Source organism: Syngnathus scovelli, chromosome 1, assembly GCF_024217435.2.
Source record: "Syngnathus scovelli strain Florida chromosome 1, RoL_Ssco_1.2, whole genome shotgun sequence".
Classification (NCBI taxonomy): domain Eukaryota; kingdom Metazoa; phylum Chordata; class Actinopteri; order Syngnathiformes; family Syngnathidae; genus Syngnathus; species Syngnathus scovelli.
The window spans coordinates 12,460,006-12,483,994 of NC_090847.1; the positions used below are offsets into that span (position 1 = coordinate 12,460,006).

The 23,989-nt window shown below is 41.2% G+C and overlaps 1 protein-coding gene across 39 annotated transcripts in view; it reads left to right on the forward strand.

The window, feature by feature from the left end:
- Positions 1 to 23,989, forward strand: part of LOC125988574 (protocadherin gamma-C5) — a 239,431-nt gene that overhangs the window by 178,889 nt on the left and 36,553 nt on the right. Inside the window, exon 1 of one of the 39 annotated variants that reach the window (XM_049753916.2) lies at positions 4,047 to 6,886. The exons of 35 other annotated variants lie outside the window; for them this stretch is intronic. In XM_049753916.2, coding sequence (XP_049609873.1) covers positions 4,340 to 6,886 — 2,547 coding nt within the window. In that variant the 5' untranslated portion in view covers positions 4,047 to 4,339. Of the gene's footprint in view, positions 1 to 4,046; positions 6,887 to 7,029; positions 9,892 to 11,126; positions 13,307 to 23,989 lie in introns of those variants that run through there. 3 more of the 39 variants (XM_068650649.1, XM_049754281.2, XM_049754302.2) reach the window with 3 other exon arrangements.

A 23,989-nucleotide genomic window follows, 5' to 3' on the forward strand; every position in this document is an offset into this window, starting at 1 on the left:
GGCTCCAGCACGCCCGCGACCCCCGTGGGGACTAAGCGGTTCAGAAAATGGATGGATGGATGGATAGTAGGCTATGATTTATTTATACTGAATGAAACTAAAGCCAAATCTTCTTTTTTTAGGCAATGTTCTTTATACGTCTAAAACTTTATCTACGGGATTATTAGTAGGCTATGATTTATTTATACTGAATGAAACTAAAGCCAAATATTATTTTTTTAGGCAATGTTCGTTATACGTCTAAAACTTTATCTACTGGCTTATAATAATAATAATAATAATAATAATAATAATAATAATAATAATAATAATAATAATAATAATAAGTCCTGTACAGTAAGTATACTACATGGAACGGTAAGCCCACAGGTGAATTTCGTATTTCTGTTTGTAAAGATGTTGTTGAAACTCATAAAGCTTCATTGCTAACTTTGCAAGTTTATTGAATATATATTGTTTCAAGGAGATGTAGCAAAAGTTTTGTTTTGACATTTCTAGTTTACTTTCGTTTAATATGTGCGAGACTTTGTTCTTACGTGCAGAACAGAAAAGGCCGCTTGTGGCCAGAGTGTGGCAGTCTACGACAGGGCTTCAGTCACTCCCTTTCACACAATGACGCTTTCGAGAATAAAGCAGTCATTTCCAGACAGTACTCGCTAACCGTGGACGTGCATGGCTGTTGTCCAACTTCTTCATCTTTAAACTGGATTTACACGGAGGTTTTTTTTAATGGATTTATGAGATTCATGGAATTTTTATTTGAAACGATGACGCTGCAACGAGTCCCGCTGTTGTTCATCTTGGTTCTTTCTTCACCCTCCGTGTTCGGACAAGTCAGCTACTCGATCCCGGAGGAAATGGAGAAAGGCTCTTTAGTGTCAAACGTGGCTCAAGATTTAGGTTTGGACCTGAAAAGGTTGAAATCTGGTCGAGCTCGCATTCATTCTGGGGACAGTGCGGAGTATATCGCGCTGGATAAAGAAAGAGGGCTCCTCCTTGTGCAGGAGAGGATAGACAGAGAGACGCTGTGCGGTGAGACGACGCTCTGTGCTTTGCATTTGCAGTTGATTTTGGAAAACCCTATGGAATTGTTTCGCATCACTATTGAAATCACTGACATTAACGACAATGCACCGAGCTTTGAATCCAGCAGCAAACGTTTTGAAATCAGCGAATCAGCCATTGTTGGCTCCAAATTTGTGCTGGAGAGAGCAATCGACGCTGATATTGGTGGCAATGGGCTACAAAGCTATTCGCTCAGCCCAACCAATAATTTTCAGCTGAAATTAGAAAATCAAGCTGACGGGCAGAAAAAAGTGGAGATGATATTACAAAAGGCTCTTGATCGAGAGCAGCAGGAGAAGATTTCCTTGTTATTAACAGCCATTGATGGCGGACAACCGCGCAAATCAGGAACAATGCAGATTATTGTTCATGTATTAGATGTAAATGATAACGCCCCTGTGTTTACTAAGACTTTATACAAGGCAACTATTAGCGAAAATGCACCAAAAGGCACCAGTGTAATAACGGTTAGTGCTTCTGACAAAGACAGTGGCTCGAATGGACTAATATCTTATGTAATATCAAAAAACAAGCTCAGATTATCAGATCAATTTCAGATAAATAGTGCATCTGGGGATGTTATTTTAATTGGGGAAATTGATTATGAGAAAACAAAAATATTACAAATAGAAATTGAAGCTGTAGATAATGGAGGACTGTCTGATTCAAGTAAAATCTTGATTGATGTTATTGATGTAAATGACAACAGTCCTCAAATGAAAATACTCTCCAAGTCAGATTCCATTTCTGAAGACTCTCCCGAGAATACTGTTGTCACTATGTTAAGTGTTAGTGACCCCGACTCTGGCAGCAATGGAGAGGTCAAGTGTCACATTAACAATGACATCCCATTTAAAATACAGAACGCAATGAATGGATTGTATAGTCTGGTAACAGAATTAACCTTGGATAGAGAATCTGCATCTGAGTATAATATCACAGTGACGTGCTCTGATGATGGCCTGCCCTCTCTCTCCAGTAGCGTCACTCTCACATTACACATCTCAGATGTGAATGACAACGCGCCCGTCTTTGAGAAGAGCTCATATGAGGCCTTCATTGTAGAGAATAACAAACCAGGTCTCTCCGCATTCACCGTAAAAGCCAGTGATGCTGACTGGAACCAAAATGCTCGTCTTTCTTACATCCTGGAAGACTCCTCAGTTAACGGAGTGCCAGTCTCCTCCTACGTGTCTGTTAATGCTGAAAGTGGAGTCATCCATGCAGTGCGCTCTTTTGACTATGAGCAACTGAAAGAGTTCCACTTCCGCGTCAGAGCGCAGGATGGGGGCTCTCCTCCTCTTAGTAGCAACGCGAGCGTTCGCATCCTGATCCAGGACCAGAACGACAATGCCCCTCAGGTCCTGTATCCGGTGCAGACAGGCGGCTCACTGCTGGCCGAAATGGTGCCTCGTTCGGCCGACGTGGGCTATCTGGTGACCAAAGTGGTGGCCGTGGATGTGGACTCTGGCCAGAACGCTTGGCTCTCCTATCAAGTGCACAAAGCCACAGATAGGGCGCTGTTTGAAGTGGGTCTCCACAATGGGGAAATCCGAACAGTCCGCCAAGTGACTGATAAAGATGCTGTCAAACAAAGACTGACTGTTGTGGTAGAGGACAACGGGCAGCCCTCTCGTTCAGCCACAGTCATTGTGAACGTGGCAGTGGCGGACAGCTTCCCTGAGGTGCTCTCAGAGTTCATTGACTTGAGCATGCATGATAAGGAGTACAATGACAAGTTGACTTTTTACTTAATCTTGGCGCTGGCTGTGGTCTGCTTCCTCTTCATCACCTCCTTGCTGCTCATCATAGCGATCAAAGTGTACAGGTGGAGACAGTCTCGCGTCCTGTACCACTCCAACCTGCCGGTCATCCCGTACTATCCACCTCGGTACTCGGATACTTTGGGGACTGGGACCCTCCCGCACGTGTACAATTATGAGGTGTGCAGGACCACTGACTCCAGAAAAAGTGACTGTAAAATGGACAGAACTGCAAGCCACAACGAGCTAGCAATGGATCCCCACTTTGCAGGGACAATGCAGAAGATTCGCAGTGAAAAGAGCATTCTGGATGAACCTGATTCTCCTTTAGAGGTTTGAATATTTTAAATGCCACTATTTTGTGTTTCCCTTCTTCGAGTCAGAACTGTGGGTTGTATCCTATTTCAGTACTATGGAGAGCGACAAATAGCCTGACTCCCCTCTAGAGGTTGGTCCCTTTTTTTTTAATAAGGACCTTCACAGTTGCAATTATTGAACAGGGTTACCTTGGACAAAATGTAGGTCCATGCTGTGACTGATGAGCTAAATTAAGTTCTGTGTTTCAATTATCAGTACTGGCCATGTTTTATATAACTTAAAAAAAACATACAAAATGATACACAATTCAACAATAAGTTGACATTTCAATTATTTACATAATCGTATCTGTTTTATCCAGTGGCATTACAGGAAGTCTAATCACAATTATTCAATATCAAAGTAACCAATCAGTTAATGTAAATGGTATCTTACAATTTTCATAACTGCCAGTTTGGAATAATAAGAGTAGCCGACAACGCATTGTTCACGGTTTTTGTGACAAATTCTGCCATAAACTATATTTTACAGTTCTTCAATCATTCTCATAATAACCATAAAAACTCATCTTTATAATAATAATATAAGAATGATGATAATAATACGCCACAAGTCAGAAATAAAATCTCAAATATTCTATGAGACATTAAGAGTAAATAAGTAATGGCATAATTCATTTCATTAGTAGGCTATGATTGATTTGTACTGAATGAAATCCCAAATATTCTTCTTGTTAGGCAATGTTCGGTATACATCTAAAACTTTATCTACTGGCATATAATAATAATAATAATAATAATAATAATAATAATAATAATAATAATAATAATAATAATAATAATAACAATAATAATAACAATAACAATAACAATAATAGTAATAATAATAATAATAATAATAATAATAAGTCCTGTACAGTAAGTATACTACATGGGATGGCAAGCCTACAAGTGAATTTCGTATTTGTGTTTGTAAATATGTTATTTAAACTCATGAAGATCCATTGCTCATTTTGAAAGTACATTAGGTATATATTATTTCAAGGAGATCTAGCAAAAGTCATGTTTTGCCATTTCCAGTTAACTTTCGTTTAATATGTGCGAGACTTTGTTGTTACGTGCAGAACAGAAAAGGCCGCTTGTGGCCAGAGTGTGGCAGTCTACGACAGGGCTTCAGTCACTCCCTTTTACACAATGACGCTTTCGAGAATAAGCAGTCATTTCCAGACAGTACTCGCTAACCGTGGACGTGGATGGCTGTTGTCCATCTTCTTCATCTTTAAACTGGATTTACACGGAGGTTTTTTTAATGGATTTATGAGATTCGTAGAATATTTATTTAAAACGATGACGCTGCAACGAGTCCCGCTGTTGTTCGTCTTGGTACTTTCTTCACCCTTCGTATTTGGACAAGTCAGCTACTCGATCCCGGAGGAAATGGAAAAAGGCTCTTTAGTCTCAAACGTGGCTCAAGATTTAGGCTTGGACCTTAAAAGGCTGAAATCTGGTCGAGCTCGCATTCATTCTGGGGACAGCGCGGAGTATATCGCGCTGGATAAAGAAAGAGGGTTCCTCCTTGTGCAGGAGAGGATAGACAGAGAGACGCTGTGCGGTGAGACGACGCTATGTGCTTTGCATTTGCAGTTGATTTTGGAAAATCCCATGGAAATGTTTCGCATCACTATAGAAATCACTGACATAAATGACAATGCACCCAGCTTTGAATCTAGCAGCAAACGTTTTGAAATCAGCGAATCAGCCATTGTTGGTTCCAAATTTGTGCTGGAGAAAGCAATCGACGCTGATATTGCTGCAAATGGACTGCAAAGCTATTCGCTCAGCCCAACCAATAATTTTCAGCTGAAATTAGAAAATCAAGCCGATGGGCAGAAGAAGGTCGAAATGATATTACAGAAGGCTCTCGATCGAGAGCAGCAGGAGAAGATTTTATTGTTATTAACAGCCTTTGACGGCGGACAACCACGCAAGTCAGGAACAATGCAGATTATTGTTCATGTATTGGATGCAAATGATAACGCTCCTGTGTTTAGTAAGACCTTATACAAGACAAATATTAGGGAAAATGCACCAAAAGGTACCAGTATTATAAAGGTTAGTGCTTCGGACAAGGACAGTGGCTCACATGGACAAATATCTTATGTAATATCAAAAAGCAAACTCAGATTATCAGATCTATTTCAAATAAATAGTTCATCTGGGGATGTTATTTTAATTGGGGAAATTGATTATGAGAAATCAAAAATATTACAAATAGATATTGAGGCTGTAGATGATGGAGGATTGTCTGATTCAAGTAAGATCATGATTGATGTTATTGACGTAAATGACAACAGTCCTCAAATGAAAATACTCTCCAAGTCAGATTTCATCTCAGAGGACTCTGCAGAGAATACTGTTGTCACTATGTTAAGTGTGAGTGACCCTGACTCTGGCAGCAATGGAGAGGTCAGATGTCACATTAATAATGACATTCCATTTAAAATACAGAACACAATGAATGGATTGTATAGTCTGGTAACAGAATTAACCTTGGATAGAGAATCTGCATCTGAGTATAATATCACAGTGACGTGCTCTGATGATGGCCTGCCCTCTCTCTCCAGTAGCGTCACTCTCACATTACACATCTCAGATGTGAATGACAACGCGCCCGTCTTTGACAGGACCTCATATGAGGCCTTCATTGTAGAGAATAACAAACCAGGTCTCTCTGTACTCACTGTAAAAGCCAGTGACGCTGACTGGAACCAGAATTCTCGTCTTTCTTACATCCTGGAGGACTCCTCAGTTAACGGAGTGCCAGTCTCTTCATATGTGTCCGTTAATGCTGAAAGTGGAGTCATCCATGCAGTGCGCTCTTTTGACTATGAGCAACTGAAAGAGTTCCACTTCCTTGTTAGAGCGCAGGATGGAGGCTCCCCTCCCCTCACCAGCAACACAAGCGTTCGCGTCCTGATCCAGGACCAGAACGACAACGCCCCTCAGGTGCTGTACCCGGTGCAGACGGGCGGCTCACTGCAGGCCGAAATGGTGCCTCGTTCGGCCGACGTGGGCTACCTGGTGACCAAAGTGGTGGCCGTGGATGTGGACTCAGGCCAGAACGCCTGGCTCTCCTATCAAGTGCGCAAGGCCACAGACAGGGCGCTGTTTGAAGTGGGCCTCCACAATGGGGAAATCCGAACGGTCCGCCAAGTGACTGATAAAGATGCTGTCAAGCAAAGACTGACTGTTGTGGTGGAGGACAACGGGCAGCCCTCTCGTTCAGCCACAGTCATTGTGAACGTGGCGGTGGCCGACAGCTTCCCTGAGGTGCTCTCAGAGTTCACTGACTTGAGCATGCATGACAAGGAGTACAATGACAAGCTGACTTTTTACTTAGTCTTGGCGCTGGCTGTGGTCTCCTTTCTCTTCATCACCTGCTTGCTGCTCATCATAGCAGTCAAAGTGTACAGGTGGAAACAGTCTCGCGTCCTGTACCACTCCAACCTGCCCGTCATCCCGTACTATCCACCTAGGTACTCGGATACTTTGGGGACTGGGACCCTCCCGCACGTGTACAATTATGAGGTGTGTAGGACCACTGACTCCAGAAAAAGTGACTGTAAAATGGACAGAACTGCAATCCACAACGTGCTAGCAATGGATCCCCACTTTGCAGAGACGATGCAGAAGATGCACAGTGAAAAGAGCATCCTGGATGAACCTGATTCTCCTTTAGAGGTTTGAATATTTTAAATGCCACTATTTTGTGTTTCCCCTCTTCGAGGCGGTACTGTGGGTTGCATCCCGTTTCAGTACTATGGAGAGCGACAAAAAGCCTCTTTTCCTCCCGTCTACACTCAGTGCCTGGGAAATGCTTTGTATTCTTTCAACATTCCAGGCACAGTGTTCTTTTTGTTAGTTCTGTTTTTGTTATGAAAACAATAGTTTGTTTCGATCATAATTTACTCTATGAGTACCAGTTATATTTTAACTAATAATACTATGCTTATTTCCATATACTATATTTCATTTTTTCGTGGTGGGAGCTCAAAGAATAAGTGTGGTTAAAAATAATTGTCTTAACTACGTGTAGTTGCATGGTGTGAACTCCACGGGCCGCTGTTGCCCTTTGTCTAAGTTTAAATACTACGTTTACACAAGCACATCTCCTGTGCTCGCTCAGTCGAGCAAGGACATAGAAACGTATCGCACGACGCACGTTAGATGGAATACCGCCCTTGGAATATTTTCTTGGCATATTTTTATTACATTGGTCTTTGAGTTGTTGCATTTTTGCTTGAATTGCAAACGGTGAAAGAGGATTGCCGTTCAAAGATTCGGTGGAGTCATCTCGTTGAACAATGAGACGGCAAGCGGAGTTTTTTGTCTGCGTGCTCTGCTTTGCAGCCGTGCTCGGACATATCAGCTACTCTATACCCGAGGAGATGGCCAAGGGATCCTTCATTGGTAACATAGCACAGGATTTGGGACTGGATGTTAAACGCTTACAATCGGGCAGAGCTCGCATCCACACGGGAGACAGCGCTGATTACGTCCAGCTAGACAAGGGAAAAGGCGTGCTGCTTATTAAGGAGCGAATAGATCGAGAAGCCATTTGTGGCCAGACAACGCCTTGTGCGTTGCATTTTCAGATAGCGCTGGAGCAGCCGATAGAAATATTACCCGTGACTGTTGAGATCACGGATATTAATGACAATGATCCGGTTTTTGAAAAGGAAAGTAGGTTGTTGGAGATCAGCGAGTCGGCTGTTGTCGGCTCCAAATTTATGTTAGAGAAAGCAATAGACCACGACATAGGTTTAAACGGGCTTCAGAGCTACACACTTAAGCCTAATGATAATTTTATGCTTAAATTACACAGACAGTCTGACGGTGGAAAGAAAGTGGAAATGATTTTACAGAAGCCCTTAGACAGAGAAAAGGAAGATTTTTTAACATTGCTCTTAACAGCGCATGATGGAGGAGAGCCACAAAGGTCAGGGACAATGCAGATTCAAATTCAAGTGTTAGATGCTAATGATAACGCTCCAGTTTTCACACAAAATGTTTACAAAGCGAGCCTAAGGGAAAATTCTCCCTCAGGAACACTTATTACTGAAGTTAGTGCTTCTGATGCAGACAAAGGCTCTAATGGAGAAGTGAGCTATGTGATTGGAAACAGCATGAGCAGCATTTCCAAATTATTTCACATTACTGACGATGGAAAATTTGTTTTAAAAGGCCCTATAGATTATGAAAAGGCACAGAAATATGAGATTGATATAGAGGCAGTTGACAGAGGTGGCCTGTCTGATTCCTGCAAAGTGATTATTGATGTAAGTGATGTAAATGACAATACTCCTGTTATTAAAATTATTTCGTCATCCACGTCAGTAGAGGAGGATTTACCTGCCAACACAGTGATAGCAGTAATGAGTGTAAGTGATCCAGATTCTGAAGAAAATGGTAGAGTGAGTTGTGTTATTAATGATAATATACCTTTTAAAGTAACATCCACAAGTAGTTTTTACAGTATTGTAGCAGACGGTGATTTGGACAGAGAGAGGTCCTTTGAGTATAATATCACAGTGACGTGCTCTGATGAAGGAGTACCCTCTCTCTCCAGCAGTGTCACACTCAGCTTGCACATCTCGGATGTGAATGACAACGTGCCTATCTTTGAGAGGAGCTCATATGAGGCCTACATTGTGGAAAACAACACACCAGGTCTCGCCGTATTCACCGTAAAAGCCAGTGATGCTGACTGGAACGAGAATGCTCGTCTTTCGTACATCCTAGAGGACTCCTCAGTTAACGGAGTGCCAGTCTCCTCATATGTGTCTGTTAGTGCTGAAAGTGGAGTCATCCATGCAGTGCGCTCTTTTGACTATGAGCAACTGAAAGAGTTCCAGTTCCGTGTCAGAGCGCAGGATGGGGGCTCCCCTCCTCTCAGCAGCAACACGAGCGTTCGCATCCTGATCCAGGACCAGAATGACAACGCCCCTCAGGTGCTGTACCCGGTGCAGACGGGCGGCTCGCTGCTGGCCGAAATGGTGCCTCGTTCGGCCGACGTGGGCTACATGGTGACCAAAGTGGTGGCCGTGGACGTGGACTCTGGCCAGAACGCTTGGCTCTCCTATCAAGTGCACAAAGCCACAGACAGGCCGCTGTTTGAAGTGGGCCTCCACAATGGAGAAATCCGAACAGTCCGCCAAGTGACTGATAAAGATGCTGTCAAACAAAGACTGACTGTTGTGGTGGAGGACAACGGGCAGCCCTCTCGTTCAGCCACAGTCATTGTGAACGTGGCGGTGACCGACAGCTTTCCTGAGGTGCTCTCAGAGTTCACTGACTTGAGCATGTACGACAAGGAGTACAATGACAAGCTGACTTTTTACTTAGTCTTGGCATTGGCTGTGGTCTCCTTCCTCTTCATCACCTGCTTGCTGCTAATCATAGCAGTCAAAGTCTACAGGTGGAGACAGTCTCGCGTCCTGTACCACTCCAACCTGCCCGTCATCCCGTACTATCCACCACGGTACTCGGATACTTTGGGGACAGGGACCCTCCCGCACGTGTACAATTATGAGGTGTGCAGGACCACCGACTCCAGAAAAAGTGACTTTAAATTGGACAGAGCTGCTAGTCACAATGTGATGGCAATGGATCCCCATTTTACAGGGACCATGCAGAAGATGCAAAGTGAAAAAAACATCCTGGATGAACCTGATTCTCCTATAGAGGTTAGACTTTGTTATTGGTATATATATATATATATATATATATATATATATATATATATATATATATATATATATATATATATATATATATGACAATATGTATATAATGACAATTCTTTATTATTACATCTATATATGTATATTATATCTCCAACATATTTAACACATCTTAATGCAGTTCAACTTTATTGCTTTTTAAAACATGGTGCCATATCCTTTGAAAAATGGGCTGTAACTTCCCTTGTTCTTGCTTCCCTTTGTGCATCATTCTAAAACTTCACCATGGTTGAGTCCGTTCAAAGATTTATATTCTAGAACATTGAAGGCATTTGTTTGTAGCAAAGTCTGATCTGGCGATCCTGTTCTTCAATGGTGGCTTTGATCAACACTTAACTTTATTCCATACCTCATCTGTTTGAATTTAGGGGCTCCTTGATTGTGGATTTTATTCTTGAGGAAGATATTCCGCCTTCTTACACTTTAGACGACTTCTATTGGTCTTTTAAGCGTGTAGTGTTTGGGGGCTTACAAGTCACTTGTTTCAGGACCGCGGAGAGCGACGCGCCTCCTTTTCATCTTTTGTTTCTCCCACTTGCATTACTGATGCCTCTATTAATATTATCCAAACTTATATCCTTTATCATTTCTCTGACAATCTAAAATGTATGAGATCATGATTTTGTGCAAGCTCTTAACTGTGGGGTGGGTGAGGGACATCATGAACAAACCTGACTCTCCTTGAGCACTTAAAATATTTTAATGTCAAATATTTGCCACTCTTCTCTTAAATGACATTTTTGTAGCGACATGCATTTAAATGCTGTCCAGAAAGTGAAATCCCTCTTTTTGTCTCTAGGTGCCGCTCTAAGTCAATTTACCGATTAGAAGGGGAAAAACATCTGAGTGAGAGTCTGCATTTTTCAGTCATTCTCATTTTGTGTCGTCCAAAGACGCCTCGACAGAACCGCTCCTTTCTTTAACCACAAACTCGATCCACTTCATTTGTATAAGGATTTAAAAAAATACGATGTTGGGGCTTTTGGTTTTCTTTTGGAAGCTGCTTTTTTTCTGCCTGTTTTTCGCGGATGTGGCCGTCGCTCACGTTCGTTATTCCATTCCCGAGGAAATGACTGTCGGATCTATTGTTGGAAATATCGTGCGGGATCTCGGTTTGGATATGAAGAGACTGAAATCTGGGCGGGCCACAATATTTACAGAGGACAGCAGTGAGTACATTGCTCTCAATTTGGACAAAGGAACGCTTGAAATTAAGCAGAGAATAGACAGAGAGGAGAGGTGCGGCAAAGTGTCTCCTTGCTCTCTGCATTTCCAAATCATCCTAAATAACCCCATGGAGCTCCATCATGTCGATGTAGAAATTCTTGACATAAATGATAACGCTCCCGTTTTTTCGAAGAGGGAAATGAATTTTGAAATCAGTGAGTCTGCTGTTAAGGGGGCTCGTTTTTCACTCGATAGTGCCAAAGATCCAGACGTAGGGTCCAATACTCTGCATACGTATAAACTTAGCCCCACAGATCATTTTAAATTAAATATACTCTCTCGCCCTGATGACACCAAATACGCAGAAATGATCCTTAATGCTTTATTGGACCGAGAAATTCAGGAGGCGCATAAATTGACTCTCACGGCATATGATGGCGGCGACCCTCCCAAATCAAGCTCTGTAAAAATAAACATCATTGTATTGGATAATAATGACAATGCACCAGTTTTCAGTCAACCTCGTTACAGAGTATCTGTACCTGAAAACGCACCGAGGGGAACGATTATTTTACAAGTTACTGCAACCGATGCAGATAAAGGAGCAAATGGGGAGGTAGTATATTCATTCTCGCAGAACAGCGACGTGACCTCGTCTATGTTTAACATCCACGAAAATACGGGGGAAATCTCCGTGATGGGTGAGCTCAATTACGAAAAAGTCAAACAGTTTGAAATAGACGTCGAGGCAACAGATAAAGGGGGGCTTCGGGATACGTGTAAGGTGTTAATCGAAGTGGGGGATTTAAATGACAATGCACCTGTCATAAGCATCCTTTCATTGTCCAATCCAATAGCAGAGGATTCGCCCCTCGAAACAACAATAGCCATGCTAAATATTAAAGACTTGGACTCTGGTAAAAATGGCGAAGTTAAGTGTTTTCTTAGCCAAGATTTGCCCTTTACAATCAAATTGTCATCACTTAATTTCTACAGCTTGGTGTCTGATGACGTTTTGGACCGAGAAACTGTGCCGGAATATAACATAACAATAACAGCAATAGATGAGGGCACCCCGCCCCGCTCGACTAACAAGACTATCCAATTGAAAATATCAGATGTAAATGATAACGCCCCAGTGTTTCAACAGGCATCTTATTCAGCCTCCACAACAGAAAATAACGCCCCTGGAGTGCCGCTTCTTGCCGTCAAAGCCAACGATAAAGACTCTGGAAACAATGCGCGCATTTCCTATTTCCTTGAAGACGTCAAACTTAATGGGATGTCAGCTTCTGCTTTTTTTACGGTGAATGCAGAGACTGGGGAGATACTGGCTGTGCGTTCTTTTGACTATGAGCAAACTAAAGAGTTCTACATCCGAGTCAGAGCGCAGGATGGAGGCTCCCCTCCTCTTAGTAGCAACGCAAGCGTTCGCATCCTGATCCAGGACCAGAACGATAACGCCCCTCAGGTGCTGTACCCGGTGCAGACGGGCGGCTCACTGCTGGCCGAAATGGTGCCTCGTTCGGCAGACGTGGGCTATCTGGTGACCAAAGTGGTGGCCGTGGACGTGGACTCTGGCCAGAACGCCTGGCTCTCCTATCAAGTGCACAAAGCCACAGACAGGGCGCTGTTTGAAGTGGGCCTCCACAATGGGGAAATCCGAACAGTCCGCCAAGTGACTGATAAAGATGCTGTCAAACAAAGACTGACTGTTGTGGTGGAGGACAACGGGCAGCCCTCTCGTTCAGCCACAGTCATTGTGAACGTGGCGGTGGCCGACAGCTTCCCTGAAGTGCTCTCGGAGTTCACTGAATTGAGTATGCACGACAAGGAGTATAATGACAAGCTGACGTTTTACTTAGTTTTGGCTCTGGCCGTGGTCTCCTTCCTCTTCATCACTTGCTTGCTGCTCATCATATCCATCAAAGTGTACAAGTGGCGTCAAGAGCGCCTTTTTTTCAAATCAAATGGCAATCTTCCGGTTATTCCTTATTACCCGCCCCTTTACGCTGACGTAGATGGCTCCGGTACATTGAAGCAAGCGTTTAGCTATGATGTATGTGGAACTACCGATTCCAGGAAGAGCGACCTGATGTTTTCCCACCAACTCAATCAAAATACCCTGAGTGGTGACCATAGTAGAACAGTACTGAGGGCCAAAGCAGATGCAGAAACCTTGGTGGCAGAGGTGAGATTCGATCATTCATTTCCCCTGTTGAGATGCTGATTACCAACTACTTGTATGAAACATCACTTCTGTTGCACTTTATGTTCAAGCATTTCGTGCAACATATACGGCATTGTTTTTATTAGCCAGTGTCAGTAAATTGTGTCCTGTTTTTTCATGATTGTGTCAACCATAGGGTGGCTAGAGTGACTTTATTTGCATTTTATTTTTAACACAACCTCATCACTTGGAAGACTTGCCCTGCTAAAACCTAAATAATGTATCGCAACCTTTCTTTATGTATTGTGTTTACGACTCGTATATATATATAAAAAAAAAATTGCGGCATCATTCTAAAAGTGTTCAAATCATTATTATGCTCCTTCAAAATCCCAAACTTTAAGTGTAATTTTTTTTCTTCCAGATCTGGTCAATACAGCTCCCCAAAGCAGTTTTCTTTGCATTAAAACAATGTATTGCGAATGACCTAATATGATTTAATTAGTGCTCATTTGCTACATTGTCCTGCTAATGCATGCATATATCCCTCCTCTCGGTCCCGTTGCTCTTCTCAATTTTGTACACTATCTCCTTAATCAACATACTGTAGTCCGTGTAGATGAATACTGGTTTCCATTTGTTGTTGTTTGTAAAGTTTTCACAATTAATCTAATTTAATACATTCATACTTGCATAAGTCTCAATTGATGAATAAATACTTGTGAACTGGAGAAACTTTAGTTGCTCATTCATTGTACATCAAAATAAGAATATCATGATAACATATGATAATTGCACTAAGATACAGCTTGTGTAGGGATACATGCAACACAGTAGCAAAGTGTACTACGTGCATGAGAAAAGCAGGTGCTCAAGGGTCATTCTAGAGTCAAACGTGCTCTTAAATCGACCTGTTGCCTTATTGTAGTATTTGCATTGTAAGGGAACATCAGTTATGTATTTCTTTTCTCAGTTACATCCATCCAGCTTTTGGTACATTATTTTTTTTCTTATGTGTAGTTATGTCCAGACATATTCTTGCGTCGATCTCAGAAGGCGCATCACATATTTGTTCCTATCAGAGAGCATCGTCATCAGATTTTAAATCAATACAAATTCTCTAGTGAAATGAGCTTTCCATCCTTGCTAAACCTTGCCACTGATGCCTCACACACAGGCAGGCATGCAGTGTACTACTTTTCCAGTGACCTATTTCCCTTGCATGCATTATGCAGCCACACATGGTGACAAAAGAACAGGGATGGACACAGCTAATGGCAGTTTACAGTGCAAAGTGTGATGTAATCTTGTTTTAACGTGGTTGTATACAGAAGAGTCAGTGCTGATTCTGGAGGGATTGAGCAACGTGAAAGCTGAGTGATGGAGAGGCAGACAGAGGGAGGCAGCGGGGGAGGGGACGAGGCGTGTGGTCCACCATCCAGCACTTGTTTGTGATGCGCGGCAGCCATTTTGCTCCGCAGTCGTCTTTGTGCATCGAAATGAGAAAATGTGTTGCGTGCGTGGCAACAGTTATATTAGGCTGCCTGCTCTGTGATTGGCAGAGGCTGTGTGAGATATTTCAAGTGGTGGACTGAAAGGCAAAGAGATAGGATAGAGGGAGAGAGGTTATGTAACAAAATATGAGTGGATGTATAAACTAGGGCAGGGAGGATGAATGTGCCATCACATAAACGCTGTCAGTGAGGTGTTGGGCAGAAACACATTCAAGATGCCTGTGTGTGCTACTTCTGTGGACATTATGCCCAAAGTGTTGTGTGGTGCAATGATGCCTCAAATTGCTGTTATGACACATATTCTCAGAATAAATGCTCAAGGGCTCTAACTCGTTAAAAAGTTATACAGGAACTGTTGTTACATGGATGATAATGCTCAGTTTTATGGGTGAAAGCCATGTCCCAGTGTTCATAATACTAAACATGGACAGCTGTAAATGTAAATAAAACTGAGCATTCATTTGTAAAGGCAGTTCAACTATTGGATATCATTATTATCAAGAACAGTGAGTGTGCAGTTCAGACTTGTATACTTTATAGTTTAATGAATTTGTTCCTTAGTAATCATTTTTAATTTATACAGTCAGGTTTGATGTACAGAATTATCAGAAAGCCCTCAAACCTGTTTATGCTGGTATTATTCATCATGCTTCATGATTTTGAACTTGGTCCACCTAATGTATTGCCACATGGATGATTTAAAAAAAAAAGTAGGAAGATCTTGTGTGTGGTAGTGAGTCATCAATGTTGAAAGCATCACATTTAGCTTTTCTTTCCCCTAAAACCTAGTGTACTTCATTTTCTTTTTTCTGTTGCCACTTGTTTAAAGAGCATATAGAATTAGTTTGCATGCTGTGTTCCTTGCTTTATTTTATTGTTCTGACACACTAAAGTCAAAGTCTGCTTTATTGTCAATTTCTTCACGTCAAAACATACAAAGAGATCGAAATTGCGTTTCCTACTATCCCACGGTGACACGACATATTAAATATTATATATATATATATATATATATATATATATATATATATATATATATATATATATATATATATATATATGCACAATTGCTCCGTTTCAACCATGTTGCTCTTATTTATTTATTTATTTATCATTTATTCATTGCTCTTATTCTTGTAAGTAAACAATACAAAAAGTAAAAACAAGAAGGCACAAACAATGAACAAATAAGAGCAATGAATAAATGATAAATAAATAAATAAGAGCAACATGGTTGAAACGGAGCAATTGTGCACACAGCAGACAGTCAGTATATAGCGCAAAAGTACAGAAGGAGTAGTGCAAGGCAGCCAACATGGCTAATAAATTAATAAACCAATACATTAATCAGTGCAGACTGCAAAACTAATGTGTGGAAATAACTCGAGTACAGTCATTGGCGCTGGTATGAGTTTGTTTACAGTCTGCTCATGCTCGGTGACAATAGGCTTATTACCATACTGCCATTGTCTGCTGCCATTGTGCATATTTCATGTGGCATGCCAAATATTCAATTTTTGTGTCAAAGGTTTTTGCTAAATGTTGATATGCTAACACCAATAAGAAGTGATTATGTTTACTAAATTTTAATTTGCAGTAGGGTAGCCACTGAGAAGGTAGCAAATGTTATTATTGTGTGCAGGGATGGTGAGTAGATGCTATAGATTTGTATAGAGTTCATCCACTGCACAGGATTACATTCAAGATTAGCCAGGGCAGTCTAATGTGGGACACTGGTCAAGTTGTGTTAAGCACACAGACACTCTTATATGGCAAATCTAATTGTATAACTCTAATTTGGCTAAGTCACTACATGACACAATGGTATTCTTTGATTCTACTTAGCTGACAGGCTTGTTTTATTCTGAATAAGAGATGACATTTGTTATGGTATGATGCTTCTCTTATCTCTTTGAATATTATGCCGGCAGATTTCATTCATCTTAAGCATTAACGTGACAAATGTGATAAAATGTGTTATTGAGAATTTAGAATGTCACACGAGTGATTGGATGATGGTGGTTACACTCAATCTTAATGTAAAGGATGGCCACTGTGCATTAAGCATTCTAGTTTTGCAAAGACTTCCTTCCTTCCCCTTGTGCGCCTGATCTGCTTTTCTGCACCCACCCCTCCCCCGCTCCAGCTGCACCACACTGCAGCAAAGAGAAAGGGAGAGAACGGGAGATTGCTCGATGAGACATCTATTTTGTCGAGTAAAACACACAAAAGGCCATATGTTGCCATTTCATGCTTAATGTAGATGACGTTTATCCCAGTTTTCTCCTGTAATAGTTGATTACCTTCTTTTTTTGTCTTGAAGGACACCCACATTGTCCAGGGCAATTATTATCTGCCTTATTGTTTTTCCATCGCTGCCATGATTGCCAGCCAGTATAGGAAACAGGGTGGGATGCAAGAGGTTGGATGTGTTACCATGGCAACAAGCTGACTCACTGACAGGGCTTTACCATTTTGAGCGGTAGGGGTGAACAGCAGTGGCAGCCCTTGTGTGTGTGCAGGCTGCCTAGCTTAAGAGGACCACAGGCACCCCTGTTTGGGGCAGGGAGGTGCAGCATTCTCACAACAGTAGGGGGTGGCTGGCTGATAACCAGGAGGAGGAAGAGGAGGATGGAAGGGGGAGGGTGATCATGGCTTCCTTTTTTTTTTTCAGATTTGTTGAGTGATGCTGTAGCTGCCCTATTTGGGCAGTTTGTCCTAGTTCCATCAAACCTCAGTGATTAAGTTGCCTGGAGATGTTTGCAGTGAAACGTTTAATGTGTTTAGTTTACCTTACAAAAACATATTTACATCTCAATTGATGTTTTACACACACTATTCCAAAGTGTGATGTTCAGTTATATTGCTTTGTTGTTGTTGTTGTTTTTGTTGGTTTTTTTTGTCTCCCATGCACAAAAGGCAGTCAGCATTGATTGGCATGTGAGCAATGTCATTAATAAAACATTTCTCACTGGCCATCGCCTCGAGGCCCTCTGCTGTCAGTTTCATGGAACTGATTTTGTGAGCCACCGTCGCAGGATGACGAGGATGCTTGGAACATGTCTGAGTGTGTAGTTTGTTTACATATTCACTTTGATTGTCATGATGAGCATTATTTTGTGTTTGGTCACAACTGAGTATCTGTATTTCTGTACAAGATTACTTATATCATCTGATTATATTCTCCCCCTTAAAAAAAAAAAAACACAATGATGCATTAGTACTGGAGTAGTACTGTTTGCATGTGGATGTGCTTTTTATTATCTATTTAATATATTTTAATCACGCAAAGAGTTGTATTCCATATAATTATGTGTATTAGTTTGCAGTTGAATACAGTGTTGTTAATTGGCATCTTTGCCTGTTAATCTTTATATCAAGTTCATTATATCGAATATTGATACAAATGGAAGCACATTGGTGTCAATAAGAGCACGTATGACGACACACTTTTGTGTGAATCACATGGTAAGTATGTTGGTTGTCAAGCCTGCCAAGTCCAGAGTTACTATTTTGACGACCAGGCTGACCAATATCTCTTCTCTTGCTTGTCTTTTTTCTTTTTCATGTCTCCTCTTGACTACTACCCATCCCTGCACCCTTCACTCCTTTTCAACCATCTCTCATCAAATAAGGTAAGAAAGTCTTTCTCTTTATTTATCGCACGCTTATGCAGCACATAAAGAAACAAAGTATGGACACATCAACATCTACTGTAGATAATTGTATACATACTTTAGCAGCATATTTATTCTGAATTTCCACTTTGGCTGACACATCTGTTCACATCCCTCACAAATATTTCATGACACTGAAACAGCGTCGGCCGTTTTCATGTCTTGTTCAAGCTGTGATGGAATGGAACAGACACCACAATACGCCATACCTATTAAAACGGGTTCTGTTGAGAAACCATCAAAACTGTGCTCAACAAGGTTTTCAAGTCATCAGTAACCACTGTGAGAGACTTTAAATGCGGTGATATAGAACTTGCAGAATTTACATCAGAAGTCACCAACCTTTTTACTTGTTATATGATTATATGAAGGCAATCATCAAGTTAATAATATCTCACAGTGTTTAGGAAACATATCAATATACAACACTTTATTTCCATGAAACTGCCAGTGTTTACATTTTCAAATGATCCTTTCTACAACATTAACAGACAATCACATTGGCCCATGATGAACTATTTTTAGAACCAGCCCACGGGCTACTCATGTAGTCCTTGGGCGGGCTGCTACCTGCTGTTAACCCCAGATTTCCATTATTAATAAATAGCAAGGTTCCCAGATACTGTAGCTGCAATGTCTGCAGCACATCCTCTCATAATATCAAATTTTACTCACTTAATAGTATGTTTGTCAAAGGACACTTGTGTGAATGACAGCCTAAAAGATGCAGCACTTAACAAATTGTTTTGGATCATTTTACTAACCAGTACCATCCGCATGATCCTTTTGATAATTTTCATCACTGAGCATCAATGCTTGCTGATGAAAATGTTGTGAAGCTATGATAAAACATCTCGTTCGAGAAGCTGTGAATGTATTTTTTTAAAACCTGCATTTATGCCGCAATTACGGTGGACAGCACTACGCAATACTCAATAGTAACACAAATAATAATTATTATTCAAATGATAAACTGTTTTGATGAAGTGCATTGTATTTTCCTCCTTCTGCATGGTTTTAAATCCTACAGCCGCTATCTTGTAGGTACATCCGCTATATTGTAAGTAATCAAGATACAGAATAGTCTTTTATTTTACATTGAACTACAACAATAATGTAAATGTTGATCTATGTTTTTTAAATTACTGTTGCAGTTCATGGATTACAAATGGATTGCGCAGATGTACCTAATGTTGTGACCTATTAGTGTACACGTTGTCTTGATGTTTTGACTTATCACCTGATAGCGATGAATGTTTCCCCTAAAGTTAGTTAAAAAGACAAATCATAACATTTTAGTGAACACGGCCGCAGTACCAGTTACCGCAGCTAAACAGTGCGTCGAGCATGGTGATATTTGTCCTGTTGAATGGTGCAAGTTGTAGATGCAGCAGTTGGCCGCCTGTGTGGCGCTGTCCACTCGCGTGGTGCTGAAAGCAGCTCCCTGACTCTCCCCACCACCACCCTCGCAGTTCCCTGGCTGGCTCTCTTTATCTCCCTCTCTCGCCCAGATTGCTGTGTAGCAGACGAAAAATAATAAAATACGTCTTGATGATGCACCTTATCTACAGTCTCCATATTTAGTAACGTTAATTTAATATACAGTAACATAACACAATCCGGATCTGTTTGCATTTGACATTGTAGTCTTTGTATAGCTGAGAGACGCAAAGTGGGTAATTGACATTATACATACTAGTGTTTAAAAATGGAAATAGTATGAAATAATTGTATCGTTTAGAATAGTATTAAACGCCTCTTTATAGCTCATTCGCATTTTGAGCTCCCCCCTCCCCTTTCCTTTGGTTTGCTCTACAGACCTACATCCGGGTATTTGATGTGGTCGCGTGGCAGGCAGGATTAGTTCAAGCAGCGAGGATGAGCAAAGGCTGCATTTACTCTCTCGAGCCACTGGAAGGCGATGATCAGCTATGTGAGGTGGAGAGGATGCGTGTGTGCTATAAATAGAATTAAATGAGTGTTAATGGCAATTGTTTAAATATTAACTTTAAATAATGGGTAGATGGGTACCACGTTTGAATTGCAATTTTACAATGTCTTTATGAATACATATATTGAATTTAAAAAAGTACTGTAATATCAAATTTGTATTTATCTATTTTACTCTTTTTCAATATAACAGAATTTACAGTGTATTCAATTTAATTGAACAAATGTATTAAAGTAGAGTACTGTAATATCCATTATCACTTTTTTCACTTTCAGAATTTATACTTTGTCTTTGTACTCTATAAAATTGGTCTCGTATCCGTTGTAATTAAAAATACACTATTTGGTATTTAGTGTAAATATTAATGGCCTTTAAATAGATATTAAAATGAATGATTTTGCGATTTGTTTTGTTCGATAATATGTTTGTCATTTCCACAATTTAATTTGGTATTTTATAACATGTTAATATAAAGGTCTTGTGTGGATATTGTAACAATGTATGGATTTACTCTTATTAATTTTCTTTATTTTCTTATTTAAAAGCATTTAAAAGTACAATACAGTGTTTAATAATACAATAAAGGTTCATAAAAGTCTTATAACAATATATTTTCTCTACATCGCAGATTGTAACCTATCGCGGGTGGTCTTGGAAGCAATTATCCGCAACACGAGGGATTGCTGTATTGATGGATACGAATTTAACCTTTTTTCAATATAATAATAAATAATTTCGATATAATTGTCAATATAACATTTTGAGTATTTCCTACAATTTTTTCCAAATATGTTTTTAGAAGAAATAATATAAATCATCGCGCATCCACTGCTGAAAATAAAAAATATGCATTACTGCATTTTTGTATTTTGTACAAATATTAATTGCCATGATATTTAAATGCATGATGCATGTTGTTAAACGGGCATTGTTCGTTAATAATATAACATAAAACTGTTGTGAAGGGCGTTGGGACGTAATATACCACGTTTAAATGTGTTAAGTATCAATTACCTATGTATCAAAATCAAGCAAAACAATGTATTAATTCGTTTCAATATTTAAACATGTTTTATTTTTGATTTGTATGTTGTAGTATGTTAATAATGCATTATAATATATTATAATATTATAATATGCATTAGTGTGTTTGGTTTTTCTTACAAATATCAATTGCCATTAATTACACCTTATACTGCATGTTGTATAGTATGTATTTGAGTGGCATAATCATTGCGTGCGTGCATGTTGCGTGACGTCATTGTACCATAGGGGCATTGCTGATTGGCTTTAACGTATTCTCACTGTCCACCAATGATAGTGAAGGGTGTACAAAGAGATCTCGTCGCCTCGCAGCTTCATCGCACTTGCCTCCACACTGTCGAGCCGGGGGAGGGCTTTGTGCACACAAAGCATGACTATCCCTTTTTGCGCTCATAAATGCGAGGACGTTTTTTCGCTGGATTTCAGACTTTTCTGTTTGAGCATCATCTGTGAAGGATTTCGCTGGATATATTGTATTTCATTGGAATAATGTGGCACAAATTGCCCGTGTGGCAATTGCTTTGTTGGTGTCATCATTTCTCCCTTTTGTGGAGTACAATAGACGGACAGACCCGCTACAGCATCCCGGAGGAGTTAAAACGGGGCTCGGTGGTGGGGAATCTCGCAAAGGATTTAGGTTTGGTCGTTTCTGAACTGCATCGGCGTAAACTGCGGATAACGTCAGAGGCTGGTAAGCAGTATTTCAGTGTGGACCTCGGGAAGGGGGACCTGCTGGTGACTGATCGAATAGACAGAGAGGAGCTGTGCGGACAAAGAGCGGCATGCCTGTTGCCTTTAGAGCTGGTTATAGACAACCCCTTGCAATTGCATAGGGTAGAGATTGAAATATTGGATACTAACGATAACTCTCCGAGTTTTGCCACAAAGGAAAAAATATTAAAAATAGCAGAGCTGGTTAATCCAGGTGCACGGTTTCCTTTAGAAAGTGCACAAGATCCTGATGTCGGCCCTAATTCTGTACGCTCTTATGTTATCAGTAAAAATGACAATTTTAAATTAGCTGTCAAAACCCAAAAAGATGGTCGAAAAATCCCCGAACTGGTGCTTGAAAAACCTCTCGATCGAGAAAGGCTGCCTGTCCATCATCTCATCCTCACGGCTGTGGATGGTGGCGACCCGGTTCGGTCGGGCACGTCCGAAATTACAATAACAGTCCTTGACAATAACGATAATGCACCCCAATTTGAGAGGCAGCTTTATGAAGCAAATGTCAGCGAGAAGGCGAGTCCGGGCGTGCAAATATTACAAGTAAAAGCGACGGATGCAGATGAAGGGCTAAACGGTGAAATTGAATATAGTTTTGCAGAGCAAACGTCAGAGGCCATTTTATCATTATTTAACATTGAAGCTGCTACTGGAGATATTACAGTTAAAGGAGAGTTAGACCATGAAATTAATTCTTTACACAGGTTTGACATTACAGCAAAAGACAAGGGCAATCCAAAAATGGAGGGGCACAGTGGCGTTGAAATAAAAATAATTGATGTTAATGATAATGCGCCGGAAATAATTGTGACGTCTCTAACGAGTCCGGTGCCGGAAGATTCAGCCATTGGAACTGTTATTGCTCTCCTAAGTACGAGAGATCCCGATTCAAAAGACAATGGCAAGGTTACATTGCGGCTGCCACCCGAATCTCCTTTTAAATTAAATCCGCCTGTTTCCAACCACTACTCATTAGTGACAAACGGGCCGCTTGATCGTGAAAAAAATGACCAATATAATGTGGAGATCCGTGCCACTGATTATGGAAAACCTCCACTGTCGAGTGCGAAAATAATTATAGTTAAACTTTTAGATGTAAACGACAACCCACCAATTTTCTCGCAGCCACATTATACCATTTATGTAAAAGAAAATAGCGCTCCGGGCCATATTTTATGTTCGGTGTCTGCAAGTGACCCGGATGCCGGTGAAAACGCCAAAGTGTCTTACGCTATCGTGGACTCTAAAGTGCACGACGTGTCCGTGTCGTCGTACGTTTACGTGAACTCCGAGAACGGCAGCATCTACAGCATGCATTCGTTCGACTACGAGAAAATCAAAGTGTTTCAAGTTGTGGTCGCGGCAAAGGACCAGGGCTCGCCTTCGCTCAGCAGTAGCGCCACTGTCCATGTTTTCATCCTGGACCAGAACGACAACGCCCCCGCAGTCATATACCCCTCCCCTCACGCCGCCACCCATCTGAGGGTGCCCCGCTCGGCCAAGGCAGGCCATCTGATCACTAAGGTAACGGCCGTGGACGCCGACTCGGGCCACAACGCGTGGGTCTCGTACAAAGTGACGGAGGCCACGGACGCCTCTCTGTTCACGCTCAATTTGTACACGGGGGAGGTGAGGACTAAACGTGCCGTGTCCGAGCACGACGACTCCTCTCAGAGGCTGATCGTAGAGGTCAGGGACGACGGGGAACCGGCCCAGTCGGCCACCGTCACGCTGTACATTCTGGTGGAGGACGGCGTGAGCGCGCCCGTCTCAGAGCTGAGACACAAGACGC